Here is a 16,071-nt window from a genome sequence, read left to right as displayed (position 1 = left end):
TCAAAGCAATCGGCAATGTATCTACTCTTGCATCTGTAATTGAATTCTAGTAATACACGGGGCATGGCGTTTTAGGGACCGCTGCTCCTAAACATCTGATTGCATTTCAATCGCATCTTTGATCCTCCTGTCAGTAAAGTATGGCTAACAATTCACTAGAGTCCTGGTCTTCGCAGTGCTTCAATCTACTCGAATTCCCCGAATTACATCTCTTGCTTCACACAAGGTGTTCTCCACGATTGTGGATGCAGGCAGGATTTCCCGCACCAGGCCGACACCAGTGCCAGCATACGTTGTAAGTCTTCCGTTGGGTCCCCAACCGGCATCGCCTTTCTTCAGCTCTTCTTCGTACAACCTCTTATTCTTCTCATCACTCATTCCCCGCTCCACAGCATCGACGTAACTCTGATTGATAATACCGCGCCCGTCGTATCGATTAGGCCAACCCCCGATACCCCTCACTCGATCATATACAGTCGACCTGATAGTGTTGAGACCACCATCAGATGCTCGCAAGATCTCCTTCTGATATCCGTGAGCTATATTCGCTTCTGCAGAAGCTAGGAAGCGAGTACCCATGGCAGCGCCGGCAGCCCCCAGTGCCAAAGCCGCGGCCAGTCCTCGTCCATCGACTATTCCTCCTGCAGCCATGATGGCTATGTGAGTTAAGTCTCGCTCCCGTAGAGCATCTTGGACCTCAGGTATCAAAGTCAAAACTGAGGCCGAATGAACTAGACCATGACCCCCTGCATCAGAACCTTGGACGACCAAAACATCTGGTCGAAGAACTTCGGCAACGGCGATCGCCTCCTTCACGGCACCCACTTGCACCCAGATCTTGGTCCGGCCAGAGGTCACGCCACGCACCTCGTTCGCCCAGCGCACTAGGTCGTCCGGTTGGTTCTTTGGACCAAATAGCCACACAGCGCATGGCGTGTACTTCTGGATAGCGGCAACAGAGACTTTGAGATCGGCCCCCCAGTTGATAAAGCCCACCCCGATGGGGAGCACACCGGTTTCTTCGTATACTTGCTGTGCCATACCGCCTGATTGCTTCACCAGACGGGTGGCAACTTCCAGGTTATGATCCAAGCTCGAAACATCGAATCCTGCAGCAAGAAACCCAAGCCCACCGGCGGAGGAGACAGATACTGCCAGCGGGGGCCCGGCAATGTTCAGCATTGGAGCTGAGGCCAGAAGGGGACTCTTTGCCCAAGGATAGGTTGATTTCAATACAGTTCTCAGAGACATGATCTGGATACTGTGAGATGTCTAGATCTCGGATTGCTTGAGCATAGTTTAGAGCAGTAGGTAACGATTCTTAAGAAATATAATGAGGATGCATGCCACTTTATATCAATGTAAGATATATACTCAGCAGCTTGCGCATCGTTTCCACCCGCCATCCCGATGCCGTCTCACATCACTCTGCGTTGTAATCCAATCAATAAACCGCTCACTCTTCCGCAAGGGAGAGACTACCCATCCAATTCAAGATACAGGGAATTGCTTGCATTGAGTCATTATTGGGTGGTAAGTCACTCGGATACGGTCGGGCCGCGGGGGACACTTGAGTGATAAATATCCGTAGTATCACGTGACAAAGATCACGAGACTTTTGAAGGCGGTAGATAATGAATGATTGAACCCGATAAAGCATTTTGATAGTAGAACTAAACTAGACAGACCTTCTTAATTGCTTCACTCTTCCATCAATATCTTCAGTTTGCTCACAGAAGCTCACAACCCTTAATACCTCGCCTTGCTGCATTGTACAAAGGATTCCTCCCTCTTATACTCGATCTATCAGGCTTGTAAGTTCACTGATGTCCTTCCAGGTTGTTGCCCTGAAGGGTGTGTCCTTAGGCATTCTTATTGGTTATTTGCTGATATCGTCTGGAAGATCAAACTACTCTTTCTGTCATTCTCTTTCCCTTTTTTTTTTGGATATTGAAGGCGAGTTTCGATCGAGATTTTCGAGGCGAACAGGGGATCTTACAAAGAATAGTTGCCTTTCTTGGTTTCATCTATTTCAATTCGTCAATCATCATTCCCGTCTGTTCCTCCTTGGGCCCCGGCTCTTCTGTCCTTGGGAATCGTGGGACTTGTGAGAACAAGTTTGAAACAGCCTCAACTTCACTTGTCATTCTGTCAAGATGAACGCGCCAGATCGGTAAGCAAGATCAAATGCACTGTCTATGAAAATCGCATCTTCATTTTGATGTCTTGGCTGCCTTCTTTATTCTTGTCCTGTCTCTTGTTAGGAGATCTGCCTCAGAAGTTGCAACAAAAAGTGATGGAGGGGTTGTCCCTTGCCTAAAGTGAAAATGGAGGATGTTGCCATCACTATGTGCGGACCTGGGACAGGGTTTCCAGCTGGGTGGTCTGCGCTCTCGGCGACGCAATCACCCACCTTCCTTATGCTCGTGCCTACCATCATCAACACAACTCCTGTTGACAACCGTTTCCCTCTTTACCTGATCGTGAACTGTTTGTCTTCCTTTGCTCACCACCCTATTGTTTCTACATCTTTGCCTCTGGTCTTGTCCCTTGAGAGGGTCCTGTCGCCATGAGTCCAAAGAAACCGTTCATGCTCCCCAACGAGATGGCATACGCTCGTTGGATACATGCTGCTGGTGGTTCCCGTACTAATAATGCTTGCCACTCCTCCATAAATTTGGACAATGACCAGCCGCGCAGGTGCTCACTCTTATCCTGTTCACGCGCCTCAAGATACTTTACAGAGTTCACGAGCACTGAGTATTCAAGCTGATACTGTGTATTTTCCTTTAGTTTCGAGTCTTTTGTTCTGTCTCCAGGAGAAGAGAAAGTCGAGGTTGAGACCGATACTCGTGAGTTCTTCCATCAAACTTTGCGGTGCAGATCAATGACGGTCGATCTAATGCATCTAGGCATTCCATCTTCCTCTATTTTCACTTTCAACAAAGAGGACCACACGCTCGGCAACCTCCTCCGCTCCCGTCTTCTGCAGAACTCTCATGTGATCTTTGCTGGTTACAAGGTATGTCCGCCTTAGAAGCCGTCTTTTCCCTCAAATTTATTTGAGATCTTAAGGGCTCTCCTTGTGAGCTCTGGGATGCTTGACTCTGACGAATTGTCTCAGGTCCCCCATCCTCTAGTTCCCAAGTTTGAACTCCGCGTCCAGACTGATGGTGAGGTCACTCCTAAGGATGCTCTGCTCGCCGCCTGTCATGACCTTGTCAAGGACCTGGGCATCCTTTCCCGCGAATTCACCAAAGAATACGAGCTGCGTAAGATGGTCGGAGCTACTCAGCAGCAGCAGAATGGTACTGCAGAAGGTGCTTAGATTACCGGCTGCGATACTGGCGAATCGGATCTGATTTGAATCTGCTTATTTTTCCTCGTCTGAATTTTGGCGCATCTGGTTTATGCGAATCACCTGTACATTAAATCGTGGCCATGTGCCATATTTTCCATGCATTGTCTTGTACGGGCTTGATGGTATCGCAAATTGCACGTTACGCGAGATGATGCTTTATGGGGTTGCTTAAAGTTTGGGCTCGGTTTTTGAAGGAGCCTCTACGCTACGAGTTCATCATGATAATGAGGGATGTTGATTGCTGTCTCTTAACGATAACGTCCAATTGAATGAATATTACGCAACGACAAGCAGCGATTCGAGGCTTTTACATCACCTAGAGGTTCAAGGCGGCAATTCAGATTGCATTTGTAATTGAAATATCTTCAAACTGTGATGGGCAAGCTACTGTGTTTGTACTTACTGTAGGGATATTTAGTTGACACTTTGGATCACGAGGGGTTGGAGCCTGGATTCCCGGAAATTGTGGCTCCACCCGCTCCCTTTCGGGCTAGCGCTGATATTGCCTCCGCGTGCCTGAATGTCCAGGCGTCACCACAGCCGCAGCTCCTCCTGAATCCCTCCTCCCATCTCTATCTTGCATCGTCTGGTTTCTTTCGTTCATCTGCTTCTCTGTCGTCAATTTTCTTGTTGCTTGATAGTGATTTGGTCTCTGCTTCTCAACCTGCACTACCTATCTTCCTTCGCACTTCTAATGCAAGCGCTGTAATGTACTCTTCGTCGAACTCCTTCTTGGGCGGCGTCAACAACGCCCGCCCAGGACAGCCGCCTTTAATGCAGCAGCCTCCATACTCGCAATTCCCTCAGGGTCAGCAACAAATACCACAGCAGACTGGCTTTCAACCACAACCCACCGGATATGGACCTCAATCGGCCTCTCACCTGCAGCCTCAGCCAACGGGATTCCCTAATGGACAACTGCAACCTCAGTTCACAGGCTTCCCTGGCGCTGCGCTTCAGCAGCAGCAGCTTGGCGGCTATCAGGCGTCCGCGCAACAGCCGCAGTACACAGGTTATCCTCCTCAAACTCAACCTCCGTCGCTTCAGGTGCCTTCGACCACCGGCCTGCCCACTCGACCTGCTCTTAGGACGTCTTCGGAGATAGCCAACTCGTTTAGCGATGGTGCTAGCGTGGCGCCTCCACCACCGCCCAAGTCTTCGGGGAGCAGAATTCCTAACATACGGCTATCGTTCATCACTGCGCAAGACCAGGCCAAGTTTGAGCAACTTTTCAAGTCCGCGGTGGGTGATAGTCAGACAATGGACGGTTGGTAGTCCTCAGATGATGTGGCGTCGATTGAGAGATGAGTTGCTGAAGTGTATCACATACAGGGGAAAAAGCTAAAGAGCTACTTCTACGTTCGAGACTTCCCGGCAGTGAATTGTCGAAAATATGGTGGGTAAATGCCAATTGTTCTGAAGGATGATCCGTGAAGCTGACTATCCAATCCAGGGTTCTGTCCGACACCACCAAGTCTGGGCAATTATTCTTCCCGGAATTTGCTTTAGCGATGTACCTCTGCAATTTGAGGATCACGGGCCGAGAGCTCCCAGCGACTCTACCGGACAAGATCAAGAATGAAGTTTCAAGTATGGTGGATATCATCTCGTTCGGAGTTCCCGACACAGAGCCGCAAGCCGCTGCAAGAACGAACGTTCCCAGCTTCGATGCTCCATTATTGGAGAACAAATCTGCTCCTCCGGCTCCTCAGCATCCTAAGCCTCAGCAACCATCGAATGCACAGTTTCTGTCGCAACTTTCTGCGCAGCCCACAGGCTTTGGTCCTCAAGCAACCGGGTTGCAGTCCAATCAATCATCTCTTCTTGGAGCGAACGCGACCCTCGCGCCACAGGCTACAGGCTTCCCCGGACAGTCTCAGCAGCAGTATCTGCAGACCCAGCCAACAGGTTTAATGACCAACCCTCAAGCTACAGGCTACAGTGGTCCCCGTCCTCCACTTCCGCCTATGCCTACCGGATTTGGCTCGAATCTTAGTTCGATGCAGACAGGCGGATTGGTTGCTCAGCCGACTGGAATTCCCGGCCAATGGGGGTTTGTTAACGCACCGTCAACGGGATTACCCAACATCGAGGCCTTGAAACAGCAACTCATGCCTCAGCCTGGTCGTGAGGGCGGGTTTACGACCGCCGGCCTCTCAGGCAATGCTAGCATTCCTTGGGCAATCACGAAGGAGGAGAAGAAAATCTACGATGATCTCTTCCGAGCATGGGATGGCTTCCATAAGGGCTTCATAGGCGGCGATACCGCTATCGAAATCATGGGACAAAGTGGCCTGGATCGCAAAGATTTGGAGCGAATCTGGACGCTTGCCGACCCCAACAATCGAGGCCGTTTGAACATGGATGAATTCGCCGTAGCCATGCACCTGATTTACAGAAAACTCAACGGGTATCCGGTCCCGAATCGTCTACCCCCGGAGCTAATTCCTCCGTCAACGAGAAACTTGAATGATTCAATAGGCGCGGTCAAGTCCCTGCTGTCCCAGGATGCAGAGAATCGCAAAGCTTCTGGCGCTTTTTTGCAACCTCAGAAGACTGGTGTGAGTTACCTCAAGGAGCACTCATTCCGTGGCGGTGCGAGGTCTCCAGGATTCGGCCGCAAGGATGCAACTCTCTTTAAGAATAATGACGAGGCTGCTGCTGGTTACCGGTCTAGCGCCCGTCGTCGTATGGGTAATGACGCCCGGCCGTCATCTCCCGCTGCCTCTCAGGCATCTGAGGAGGAACTATCTGTTGAGCAGCTGAAGAAGAAGATCCGTGAGACTCAGATCATGCTTGATGCTGTCGACTTTCATGATGAAAATCGAGCTGAGGAGGATGAGGTCTTGGATCGCCGTGATCGTCGGGAAGCTGAAAGTCTCATGGATCGAATCCGTCGCGTTCAGGACGATATCGACACTCATCCTAATGCAGCCTTCCGTAATCTGGATGATGGCGCCGAACGGAGATCCTTGCGTCGTCAGCTCCAAGCCTTCGAGGACCAGGTTCCTCAGGTCGCATCAGAGGTCCGCCGTATTGAGCGTGAGATTGCCGATGCCAAACTTGAACTCTTCCGCTTGAAGGACGCCAAAGCACATCCAAATAGTGCGGCCAACATCGTTGGAACAGGACCCGGTGGCACCGTGACGGAGGCGGACCGTATCAAGGCCCGCGCTCGCGCAAGGATGCAGGCTCGGGCCGCCGAACTTGCTGGCAGACCAGTCCCTGCTTCAGTGGACGATGATGGAGCTGCGGCTCGCAGGTTGGAGGCTGAAAGTACCAGTATTCGAGCAGACAGAGAAAAGAACGAGGCCATGACACGTGACGTGGAGGAGAGCGTGAGAGAGTTCACTCACAGTCTTGAAGATAGCCTTAAGGAACAGGGTGAAACTTCGACACGTGAACATGAACGGCGTCGGTGGGAGGATGCCTTGGGGGTCGAGGACGTCATTCGGGACTTCATCTATGACCTGCAACGAGGCAGCCGAACGGCACACATCCGTAAGGAAGAGTAAGTGACAAAACTGTACAAAAACGTACCTTGGTCGAGCTCGAAATAACAATTGCAGGGAATCAAGGAGTTCTGCTCAAGAGCAGCGACTTCGGCACGAAGAGCCGTCCGTCGGTGTCTCTCGGCTGTCCCCTGCACCTTCCGCTGGTTCTGCGGGTTCGTTACCGGGATCCACTCACGAGGACCGAGTGGCTGCGGCTAGAGAGCGCGCCCAAAAACGGATCGCGGAGCGCATGGCGGCTGCCGGTCTGAAACCACACACTGACTCCTCTGAAACCCTTCTACAGCGCCAGGAGCGGGAAAAGAAAGAGCGAGAGGAACGTCTGAGACGAGCAGAGGAGGAAGACGCGAAGAGAGAGCAAGAGAGACAACGTCGCTTGGCTGAGGAGCAGCGTAGCACTTCTAACGCACCTGCCAAACCTGTGGGCAAGAAGCCACCCCCAGCTCCGCCTTCACGCCGAGGGCGCACGGACAGCGCGGGCCAGGCTGAAGTGAAAAAGGCTGCAGAAGAAACCGTCGCTGCGGAACAGGCTATCAGGGAGGAGCAACAGGCACAAGAAGAGGAGACGCATCGCCTCGAGTAAGGCCCATCCACCTATCATTGTCGCTTCGAGGGACATTTGGCTAACAATGCTCTCACTTTTCTGTAGGATGGAAGCTCAAAAGCGTGAGGAGGAACTCCTCAAGGAGAAAGAGGCACAAGAAGCTCGTCTCCGTGCACTGGAGGAGCAGGTCAGGCAGGGCAAGGTCCGGAAGCAAGAGGAGAAGCGCCGCAAAGAAGAGGCCGAACGGTTGGCCAAGGAAAAGGAAGCCGCACTTGCAGCTCAGCGCGCTGAGATCGAGAGGGCCAGGGAACGAGAGCGGCAGCTTCAACTAGAATTGGAAGGCCTCGATGAGGAGAGTTCATCTGATGACGAAGGACCAGCGAACATCACGCCTCAGGATAGCACACCGACCCAGAGCCAATTACTCCCCACAGTGACTCGTGCGGCTCCTGTTGCTGCGCCGGAACCCGAGCAGGCTGCCAGTCCCGAAGACACGTCCTCTCATGCTCCTCCACCTGTGAGCTTCAGCCCAGAGACAGAGTCCAAAAATCCGTACTTCAAGATAACCAACCAGGCCGCTGACACACAAGTGGTCTCTCCTCCCCCGGTGCCGCAGACCAATGTCACCTCCCCCAAGGCTGACGTACACTCGACCAATCCTTTCCACCGTCTCGCACAGCAGGAAAGCTCGAAACCTGCTTTTACCGGATCCGCGCCGCTGGAGCGGAAATCTCGTGCGCGTCCTGAAGCAGACGATGACTGGTCTGCTGCCGGTTCTGAGTTCGACTCTTCTGACGATGACGACGACGAGCGGCCAGGAGGTGGTAGCGCTAAACAACTCGCGAGTATTCTGTTTGGTACTATGGCACCACCACGACCTTTGAGTGCTATGGATGACAAATCGCCCTCCAAGTCGTCGACCCCAGTGCAAGACAGCTCAGTTGCCTCTCTCCCGGTGCCCGAGCCGAACGGCAGCCTCTCTGCTCCTGCTGCCCCTCCTCCGCCACCTCCTCCTCCGCCACCAGCGGCAGTGCCTAGCTATGATCCGTCCGTTGCACCGCCTCCACCTCCTGCACCACCTATGGCACCACCTGCGCCACCTCCAGGCCCTCCGCCGCCCCCCGGCCCTCCACCACCACCAGCTCCTCCCGTTGCCAGTGGCCCGCCTGCACCTGCAGGAGCCCCAGATCGTAGCGCGCTCTTGGCCTCAATTCAAATGGGCAAAGGGCTTCGGAAGGTCCAGACGAATGATCGGAGCACGAGCTCGAGTGCCGGCCGTGTGCTTGGCTAGATTCACGGCAAGTTGACGCACGGCTGCCAGCAATCTATCGCCAGTGAACACCAAGAACTGTATATTGTGAAATGGAAATCCATATACCGTAGGAACTTATAGCGTTATATGCTTGCTTGTTTTTCCATCTCTGTCGCCTCAATTGTAGTTACTCACAGCCGGCCAAAAATTGCATTTTCAGTCGACTTCCACTTTCAAGATAACAACTCATGGATTAAGACACCGTCAGATAGACGTGCACAACTGCAGTCGTGGCCAAAAAGGATGTATATGCATACATGACAGAAGTCATTGCTCAAATAGTAGACAGCGTTGCAAAGTAAACGTACAAGGGACGCAGGTAGGCGCCAAACCCAAGCATGAGGTACAGTGGTATCCAAGGGAAAAGTGAAGACCCAAGATCAAAAGAAGACAGGATCACTTAGCTCATGGCTAGGCAACTACCTCAACAATAACGTTCCCTAACGTGCTAAAGGCCCATAAAATGACCAGACCCCAGCCGATCTTTCGATCCATTCTCCAATTATTCAATGGAACAACTATCAGCAAAAGGAGCAAAGTAGTCAGAAGTGTAGCGCCACTAATGACCAGGATCTTGGAGACAGCGATCTCGTAAGAACCCTGACGGGCGATTTCCGTTTCTGGCTTCGCTTTCACGGTCATGTAAAGACCGCCCAAGCCAATTCCCAAGAGAATATTTAGCATCGGTCCTCCAAAACAGGCACTCAAAGCCATGACTGGATACCCTAGGCGGGCAACGGTAATATCGGCAACGAGATCACCCAGTGAATTCCCGACAGCGAACACAGTGAGCCCTAAGAGGGAGTCGCTAATATTCAGAATGACCCCGAAAGTTTTGAGAAGGCTGACCACTTCCGTGGCTATGGTTGCGATCCAAAGGATTGCGACTACGAAGCCCAACATGGCCAGAAAGGGGCGCCAAAACGAGGAAGGCCGCGAGGAGCGGCTATTCCTTGTACTCACCACAAGGCATGCAAGACATAGAAATGAGAAGAGAAGGGAGCACAAGGATGGGAGAAGAAGATTGCGGACTTTCATCTCGGGATCCATCGTGGTCCATGCGATCAAGGCGACAAAAAAAGGCCCCATAAAAAGCTGTACGTAAAGCAGCCACTGGCACCAATCCTTCGGCTGAGAAGCTGATAGGGTCAGTGGTTCAACAGCAGGCAATTCGGAGTCCCATCGTCGCCTTTCTTGTAGCGACCGAGCTTTGCGCGCCAGTGAACCCACTTCCTGATCGCCCAGATCACGGTCTAGAGCTCGAATAATTGGACTGTCTTCCGGCAGTCTCACTCGGGGTGCTGCCGGCTCTCCGCCGTCCGCCGAGGGTAATACGTTAGGTGCGGGGTCTATCTCACGAAGTGCTGGTTCCACAACAGGAAGAGTAATTGTGAGTAGCAACACACTTGGCGCTGCAACGATACCCAACAGTCGTCCTAGGAAGTTCTTGGTCCTCCAGCCAACCAATGTCGGGAAGAGCACCGGAATAACGGACCTCGCGATGCAGCTTGGGGAAAGCAGTGACCACTTTGCTGGTGATGAGGACCGATGACCTCCATCTTCAAACTCGTTATCATGAACTTGCAACGTCTCTGTAGGGCTCGCAGCGGTCGCAAGACGTATGCTTGGCGCTCTTGAGTGCACGGAGTCGACTGCGACTGGAAAAGGAGGAAAAAGGCTGGAGGCGCTTTCCGAAGAAATTTCAGCGTCGCGCGTGGCATATGGAGTCCCTAGTGGGGAGATGTCCAGCGGGGACCGCGTAAGGGGAGAGTCCGCCTGGTAGTTTGGCGAGTGGAAGGTACCTGGTGGTGCAAGTAGATTGGGGCTGGCAGACCGGGCGGCACCTGCTAGACTTGAATCGGGTGAGGGTCTGCCAGAGGATGGTAATGATAGAGTTACCGAGGTCTGGTCAGTTTGGGGTATCTGAGACTGAAACGTCTCTTCGCTTCCGGAAGGCCGACTAACGGTCACACGAGGCTGTGGCGTACCGGAAGCGAAGACGCTGGTATCCAGCTTGAGCCCCGCGGCATCGTTGGCAGATACAGCACGAACCCGAGAGGAGCCTGCTACACTATTCGGCGACAGAAGACGGCTGTTCCCGGAGGGTCTGCTTGTCCGGGGATGGGATGCGACTGACAAATTGTCCTGCTGTGGTGAAGGCGCGCGCGCAAGTTCTGGACTATCAAAATATCTGTCGCGCCCAATGGATGTGCCCCGATTGATGTTACGGGACTTCTGCAGGGAAGAGAGTACGGTCTGGAACTCCAGCGCGCCAACGAGGCTGGGCCTGATGGGATTCAATGTGTTGCGCCTGCGCGTAGAGGGGCGGAATACGTGCATATTCTCACTTATTTCAGCGAGATAGCGGTTGCGCGCGTCATCATCCTCGTCACCATCTTTCCAAGCCGGCAAATCGGATCCTTGCAATGCCTCGAAATCTTCAGTCGACGGTCCGCGGAGGAGACTTCTCGACTCCGACGCAACAGCCCGGTCATCCTCTTCCACCTCTTCTTCGATATCCAGCTCTTGGTTGTCTGGGATGTGGAAGTGAGCCCGTGCGGCTAAATTCCTCTCGTAGGTCCGACGACGCCGTACAAGGTACCAGTGCCAAGTGACAACCAAGACCACGTAGAAACAATACAGGCCAACCATAGTTGCTGATTCCCAGGTATAGAGCCTTCCGTCAGCTAGAAGCACCATACTGAAGCTGACAGCAATGACAAAGTATCCCACGTCCCGGACGAAGCTCCGCCGGGCAACCTTGAACGGCTGGACCAGAGCCATGGAGCCTGCAACGACCGACGTAATGAAGCTCGCAGCACCGATCAGCTCCCCGATGGCCAGACTACCGCTGTTTGACCTCATGGCAGCAAATGTGGAGAACACATCGGGGCTGCCATTTCCAAAAGCGAGAAACGTGACACCGGCTAAACTCTCACTCATCCCGAGAATGCTGGCCAAGGTACTCAAATCTATACACAAGAAGTCGCTTGCAGCAATACCTATGGTGCTAAAAAGCAAGGATAGCCACAATATGAGGACAATGAAAGCAATAGGTTTGGCGTCCGCAAGTGTGCAGTAGTACAGCTGGACATAGGAGAGTAATCCATCCTCAAGGTCGGAGCAATTGGCACGGACGAAGGAGCATTGATCCTTGGCTTGACGGACCAGACGGCACTGTCCCAAAAAAAAAAGATTTAATTAGCATATCTGCGAAGAGAAATGTCTTTTATTCGTACCTCTGGCCCATTGTTGCTTTGCAGGACATCCGTTCCTCGCTTGACATGAAGCAGGGAAGATGCTGCCGAGGGGTTGTTCACGTTCCCCAGAGACCAGCTGATCACCGACAGAATGATTAACGTCAGAAAAGCCCAATAGAACGGTCGAACAGAATAGGGACGTTTCCGGCGGATCGGTGATTGTCTCGGGTACAAAGTCAGGTTGCTTGCCATAGTGACCACTGCGGCATCATGAGCAGTAGGGAAGACAGCAGAAGAAGAAATTGCGGGGGACCATGTAGCTATTGGAACTATATAAGAAAGAATGAGAAGACAGCAACCCAACAGACTGAGAAACGAAGATCCAGACCGTGTGTAAATGGGTGGTGGTGATGAGGCAAGATCAGCTGCGGTGGAGCGACGATGGCATGTCCTTATGTCACTACGTAGCCCATCACAGATAAGCAGATAGGTACGGACGGATAAGGTAATAGAGCACGTCTACGTGAGCGACAGCCAATGAGTGATGTCAAGCCCAAAAGGTGGAAGTGTGGCTGTGTTGTGGCGGTGGTGGTGCTGCGGTGATCAAAGCATAATTTACTCCCATAGTCATTCATGAAATGAATCTTACTTGGTAATCTGAGGAGATCCCATTTTTATTGCAAAGAATATCATGTTTTAACTGATAATCTGTATTGAAGAGTCACCTACATACCTATTTTGTATCTAGGTAAGCATCATGAGAGTTTGGAATACGGTAGAGGTACATAAACTTACCAACAATACTTTACAAGAACGCTTAGTGAAATACATATGGTATTGAAATAATGTCTTAGGTTGTGTAAGACTGTATTATTAGTTAACTAAATTTACACCGCAACAGCTGAGTCATGTTAGGCCATGTGACTGCCTTCCTAGCCTCATGAAGCTAGTGATTGCACAAGTGGTTGCTCTGGCATTGCGTATGTTTTTGTTGATGTTGTTTGTTCTTGTCGGCCAAAAGAGGAAACCAGCACGAAAAGAGGAGACCCAGCGCCATCACACACCTGGACCGTCGGAGCCCGTGGATCTATCATCAAGAAATGAAGCACAGCTTTTGAGGGCGCTAATATATTTCATATTTTCTCATCTTTTCTCATTTGTTGTCAATCTTTTTCTGAACCCTCAGTGGCCGTCAGTTATCCCTTACTCCTGGGGTAACCATTCGCCATGCCCCGCGTAGCAAATCCTAAGCATCGCCGCTCAAATGGCGCATCAACCCCTCACAAGAACTCGCCTATGAAGTAAGAACTCAGACCGAATGACGCCTTAGAATGCAAAGGAGAAGACGATACTGACCAGGTCAGGATCCCTTTGAACGATGACACAGGGGAAAAGGCCGCCCGTTTGGAGGCCCGACAAGCCCGCCATGACCGCCAGATGGATCAGATCAAGGCTGCTGTCAAGACGCCAATGCCTCCTCGACGATACACATATGACCGCGCTTCGAGTATGAGTCCCGGTACCCCTAGGGGATCAGGACACCGCGGACGAGAGAGCGATGCTGATGGACGACGAGCGGTGACCCCAATGAAACGGGTCCCTATCTTGGCAAACTTCGAGGAATGGATGAAGATGGCCACGGACAACAAGATCAATGCGAACAACTCCTGGAACTTTGCCCTGATTGACTACTTCCATGATATGTCTCTGCTCAAGGAAGGCGATGGTGTCAACTTTCAGAAGGCCAGCTGCACGCTCGATGGCTGCGTAAAGATTTATACGAGCAGAGTCGACAGCGTCGCGACGGAAACAGGTAAACTGCTGAGTGGGCTGGCGGACAGCCGTGAGAAGCGGGCCCGCGACACTGGCGCGGACGGTGAGGGTGCCGATGACGAGGACGACGAGGAAGGGGAAGATGGAACCACGAGAAAGTCGCGGAGAAAGGTACGGGAGAACAGTATAACCGCTTCAGTGTCTCGGAACCGATCTGATTCTGACTTCACCAGGCCCAGAGAACACATGAGGCTACTCTTGCGCCTTCCTTTGCCGCGCTTCAGTTGAAAAAGTTTGAACTCGAATTCTCAGTTGACCCGTTGTTCAAAAAAGCGTCCGCAGATTTCGACGAGGGAGGGGCAAAAGGCTTGCTCCTGAATCACTTGTCGATAGATGGGCAAGGACGTATCGTCTTTGACAGCAGCGACGACGCTGTCGAGGAAAGTCCGAATGACGCGGACAATACTCGCGAAGACTCGGAGGATCCTGAACGCCCGAAGTCGTCTTCACCAGTTCCGAAGCGATCTTCTGATGAAGCTTTTGAGGACGTTGAGATTGATATAACGCCACTAGCGAACCAATTTTTCCCCGATTTGGCGCGCCTCGAGGAGCAGGATATCTGTCCGTCCCTCAAGAACTTCGACCTTGGCGATCCCACTGGGTCGCTCGACATCCCCTTCCTCAAGGCCCCTGAAGAATGGCGCAACGAGAAAGGCAATGAGGACGGACGAAGCGTAAACGATGCCTCTGGGATCATGCTCGACGACGACAACGCTGTCGGCTTTGATGACGACGATGGTACTCTCGCTGGATTCGATCTTAGTGAAGATGCCGGATTCGGTGATGGGGGTGAGGCATGGGCCCGTGAGGCTGCCCTGGAGCCAATGTTAAAAGTCCATCGCATCGACCGTGATGGTGATCAGAATCAGGACGGCGACGAGGCAATGGACGATGAGGATGGGTATGCTATATCGCTTACTCATCAACCAGATAAGCGTGACCATGAGAACATTCTCAGCTATTTTGACAATGCACTCCAGAAGAACTGGGCGGGCCCTGAGCATTGGAAGATTCGGCGTATCAAGGAACACGCGGCTGCCAGCTCTGCAAGTGCTGCGCCGAAGCAGCGGAAGGAAAAGGAGCCGTTTGAAATCGACTTCGCGGCACCTCTTGATTCAACCGTTGCTGAATTGATTTATACCCCGGCTAGTTCCAACTCCACCATTTCCCTACCCAAGACACAGTGGAGAACCAAAGGGCGGAATTTGCTACCAGACGACAAACACTTCAACTCCAGACAGCTACTCCGTCTCTTCCTCAAGCCTAAGGCTCGCATGGGCTCAAAGAAACTGGTGGGCCTACGTCAATTCAACAGCCGACGACAGGACCGTACCGCGGGTAATGGGGAAATGGATGAGGCCTTCTGGGCCAGTCGCAAGCAGGAGGAGGAGGCGGCTGCCGACGAAGATGCTGCCCCTGGCGCGTATGATGCCGATTTCTTCGCGGACGACGATGGTCTCGCGTTCCCGAACGGGCTCGGTATCGCCGACGATGACGACGACAACCTGCCCTTTGCAGATGCGAGAGAGATGTTGTCCCCGCCAGCTGATGGAGCTCCAGGCACAACAGCAGGGGATGCAGGAGGAGCTACGGGTATTGCTGCTCTCCTCAACATGGTAGGGGCGACGCCCAAGCCGGGCGCTGGGGGCTTTGGCTCACAATTGGTGACACAAGGCGGACGGCGAGCGCGACCTGAATACGTTGCCTATGCAAGAGTCGCCAAGAAGATCGACGTGCGGAGACTGAAGCAAGAGATGTGGAAGGGCATGGGCGAAAGGTTGATTGCATCCACAGAATTTGATTCCACACAACAAGCAAGCGCTGGGAACGATGTCAATGGAGTACAAAACGAAGAGACCGAGCCTGATGCACCGCCAACACCCACCCCCCAGAGACCACAGCCGGCCGAAGACTCGGAAGGGCTGAAAGAAGATCGTCGGTTGCGATTCACACAGATCATGAATTCCCTCAAAAAAGTCTATCCGCCAGAGAAGCTACGTGACATCAGCACCTCTTTTGGCTTTATCTGTCTTCTCCACTTGGCCAACGAGCAAGGTCTCATCTTGCAAAACGATGGTCTGTCCGAGGGCGTTGGCGCGGGTTCATTAGAAGAGATTTATGTTGCCAAAGACGCGAATGCCGTTATTGACGAAGCGTCTGCTTGAACCGATCATTTGATGGGGCACCCAAGATAAACATCGGGGGACGAAGATGCTGTATATTCTTGAATACCTTGTTCATTCAGGATGCTACGAAGTGCTACATGAGGAATTTCTGCAGGTTACGGATTGGGATGCTCAGGGCTACAC

The 16,071-nt window shown here is 52.4% G+C and overlaps 4 protein-coding genes across 4 annotated transcripts; 2 read left to right on the top strand and 2 right to left on the bottom strand.

Annotated features, from left to right (window-relative positions):
• Positions 1-180: 180 nt before the first annotated feature.
• Positions 181-1,251, bottom strand: Asppvi_010533 (nitronate monooxygenase; the record flags this gene model as incomplete). Its single annotated transcript, XM_043306377.1, has 1 exon — positions 181-1,251. The coding sequence occupies one exon, from the start codon at positions 1,249-1,251 to the stop codon at positions 181-183; it is 1,071 nt and encodes a 356-aa protein (XP_043162312.1).
• A 1,318-nt stretch (positions 1,252-2,569) lies between these two features.
• On the top strand, positions 2,570-8,708 carry pan1 (actin cytoskeleton-regulatory complex protein PAN1; the record flags this gene model as incomplete). Its single annotated transcript, XM_043306376.1, has 9 exons — positions 2,570-2,700; positions 2,794-2,852; positions 2,913-3,022; positions 3,125-3,320; positions 3,780-4,628; positions 4,694-4,757; positions 4,815-6,872; positions 6,931-7,452; positions 7,523-8,708. 9 exons carry the CDS (start codon positions 2,570-2,572, stop codon positions 8,706-8,708), a joined length of 5,175 nt encoding a protein of 1,724 aa, XP_043162311.1.
• Positions 8,709-9,140: 432 nt separating this feature from the next.
• On the bottom strand, positions 9,141-12,181 carry Asppvi_010531 (sodium/calcium exchanger protein; the record flags this gene model as incomplete). The annotated part of the gene is made up of 2 exons (XM_043306375.1): positions 9,141-11,906; positions 11,969-12,181. 2 exons carry the CDS (start codon positions 12,179-12,181, stop codon positions 9,141-9,143), a joined length of 2,979 nt encoding a protein of 992 aa, XP_043162310.1.
• A 975-nt stretch (positions 12,182-13,156) lies between these two features.
• Positions 13,157-15,927, top strand: Asppvi_010530 (condensin subunit BRN1; the record flags this gene model as incomplete). The annotated part of the gene is made up of 3 exons (XM_043306374.1): positions 13,157-13,230; positions 13,294-13,873; positions 13,936-15,927. The coding sequence occupies 3 exons, from the start codon at positions 13,157-13,159 to the stop codon at positions 15,925-15,927; spliced, it is 2,646 nt and encodes an 881-aa protein (XP_043162309.1).
• Positions 15,928-16,071: the final 144 nt, after the last annotated feature.

This window comes from Aspergillus pseudoviridinutans (genome assembly GCF_018340605.1).
Source record: "Aspergillus pseudoviridinutans IFM 55266 DNA, scaffold_8, whole genome shotgun sequence".
Lineage (NCBI taxonomy): Eukaryota > Fungi > Ascomycota > Eurotiomycetes > Eurotiales > Aspergillaceae > Aspergillus > Aspergillus pseudoviridinutans.
The sequence above is the reverse complement of the archived record's forward strand: the minus strand, read 5'-3'. Positions and strand labels throughout refer to the sequence as shown.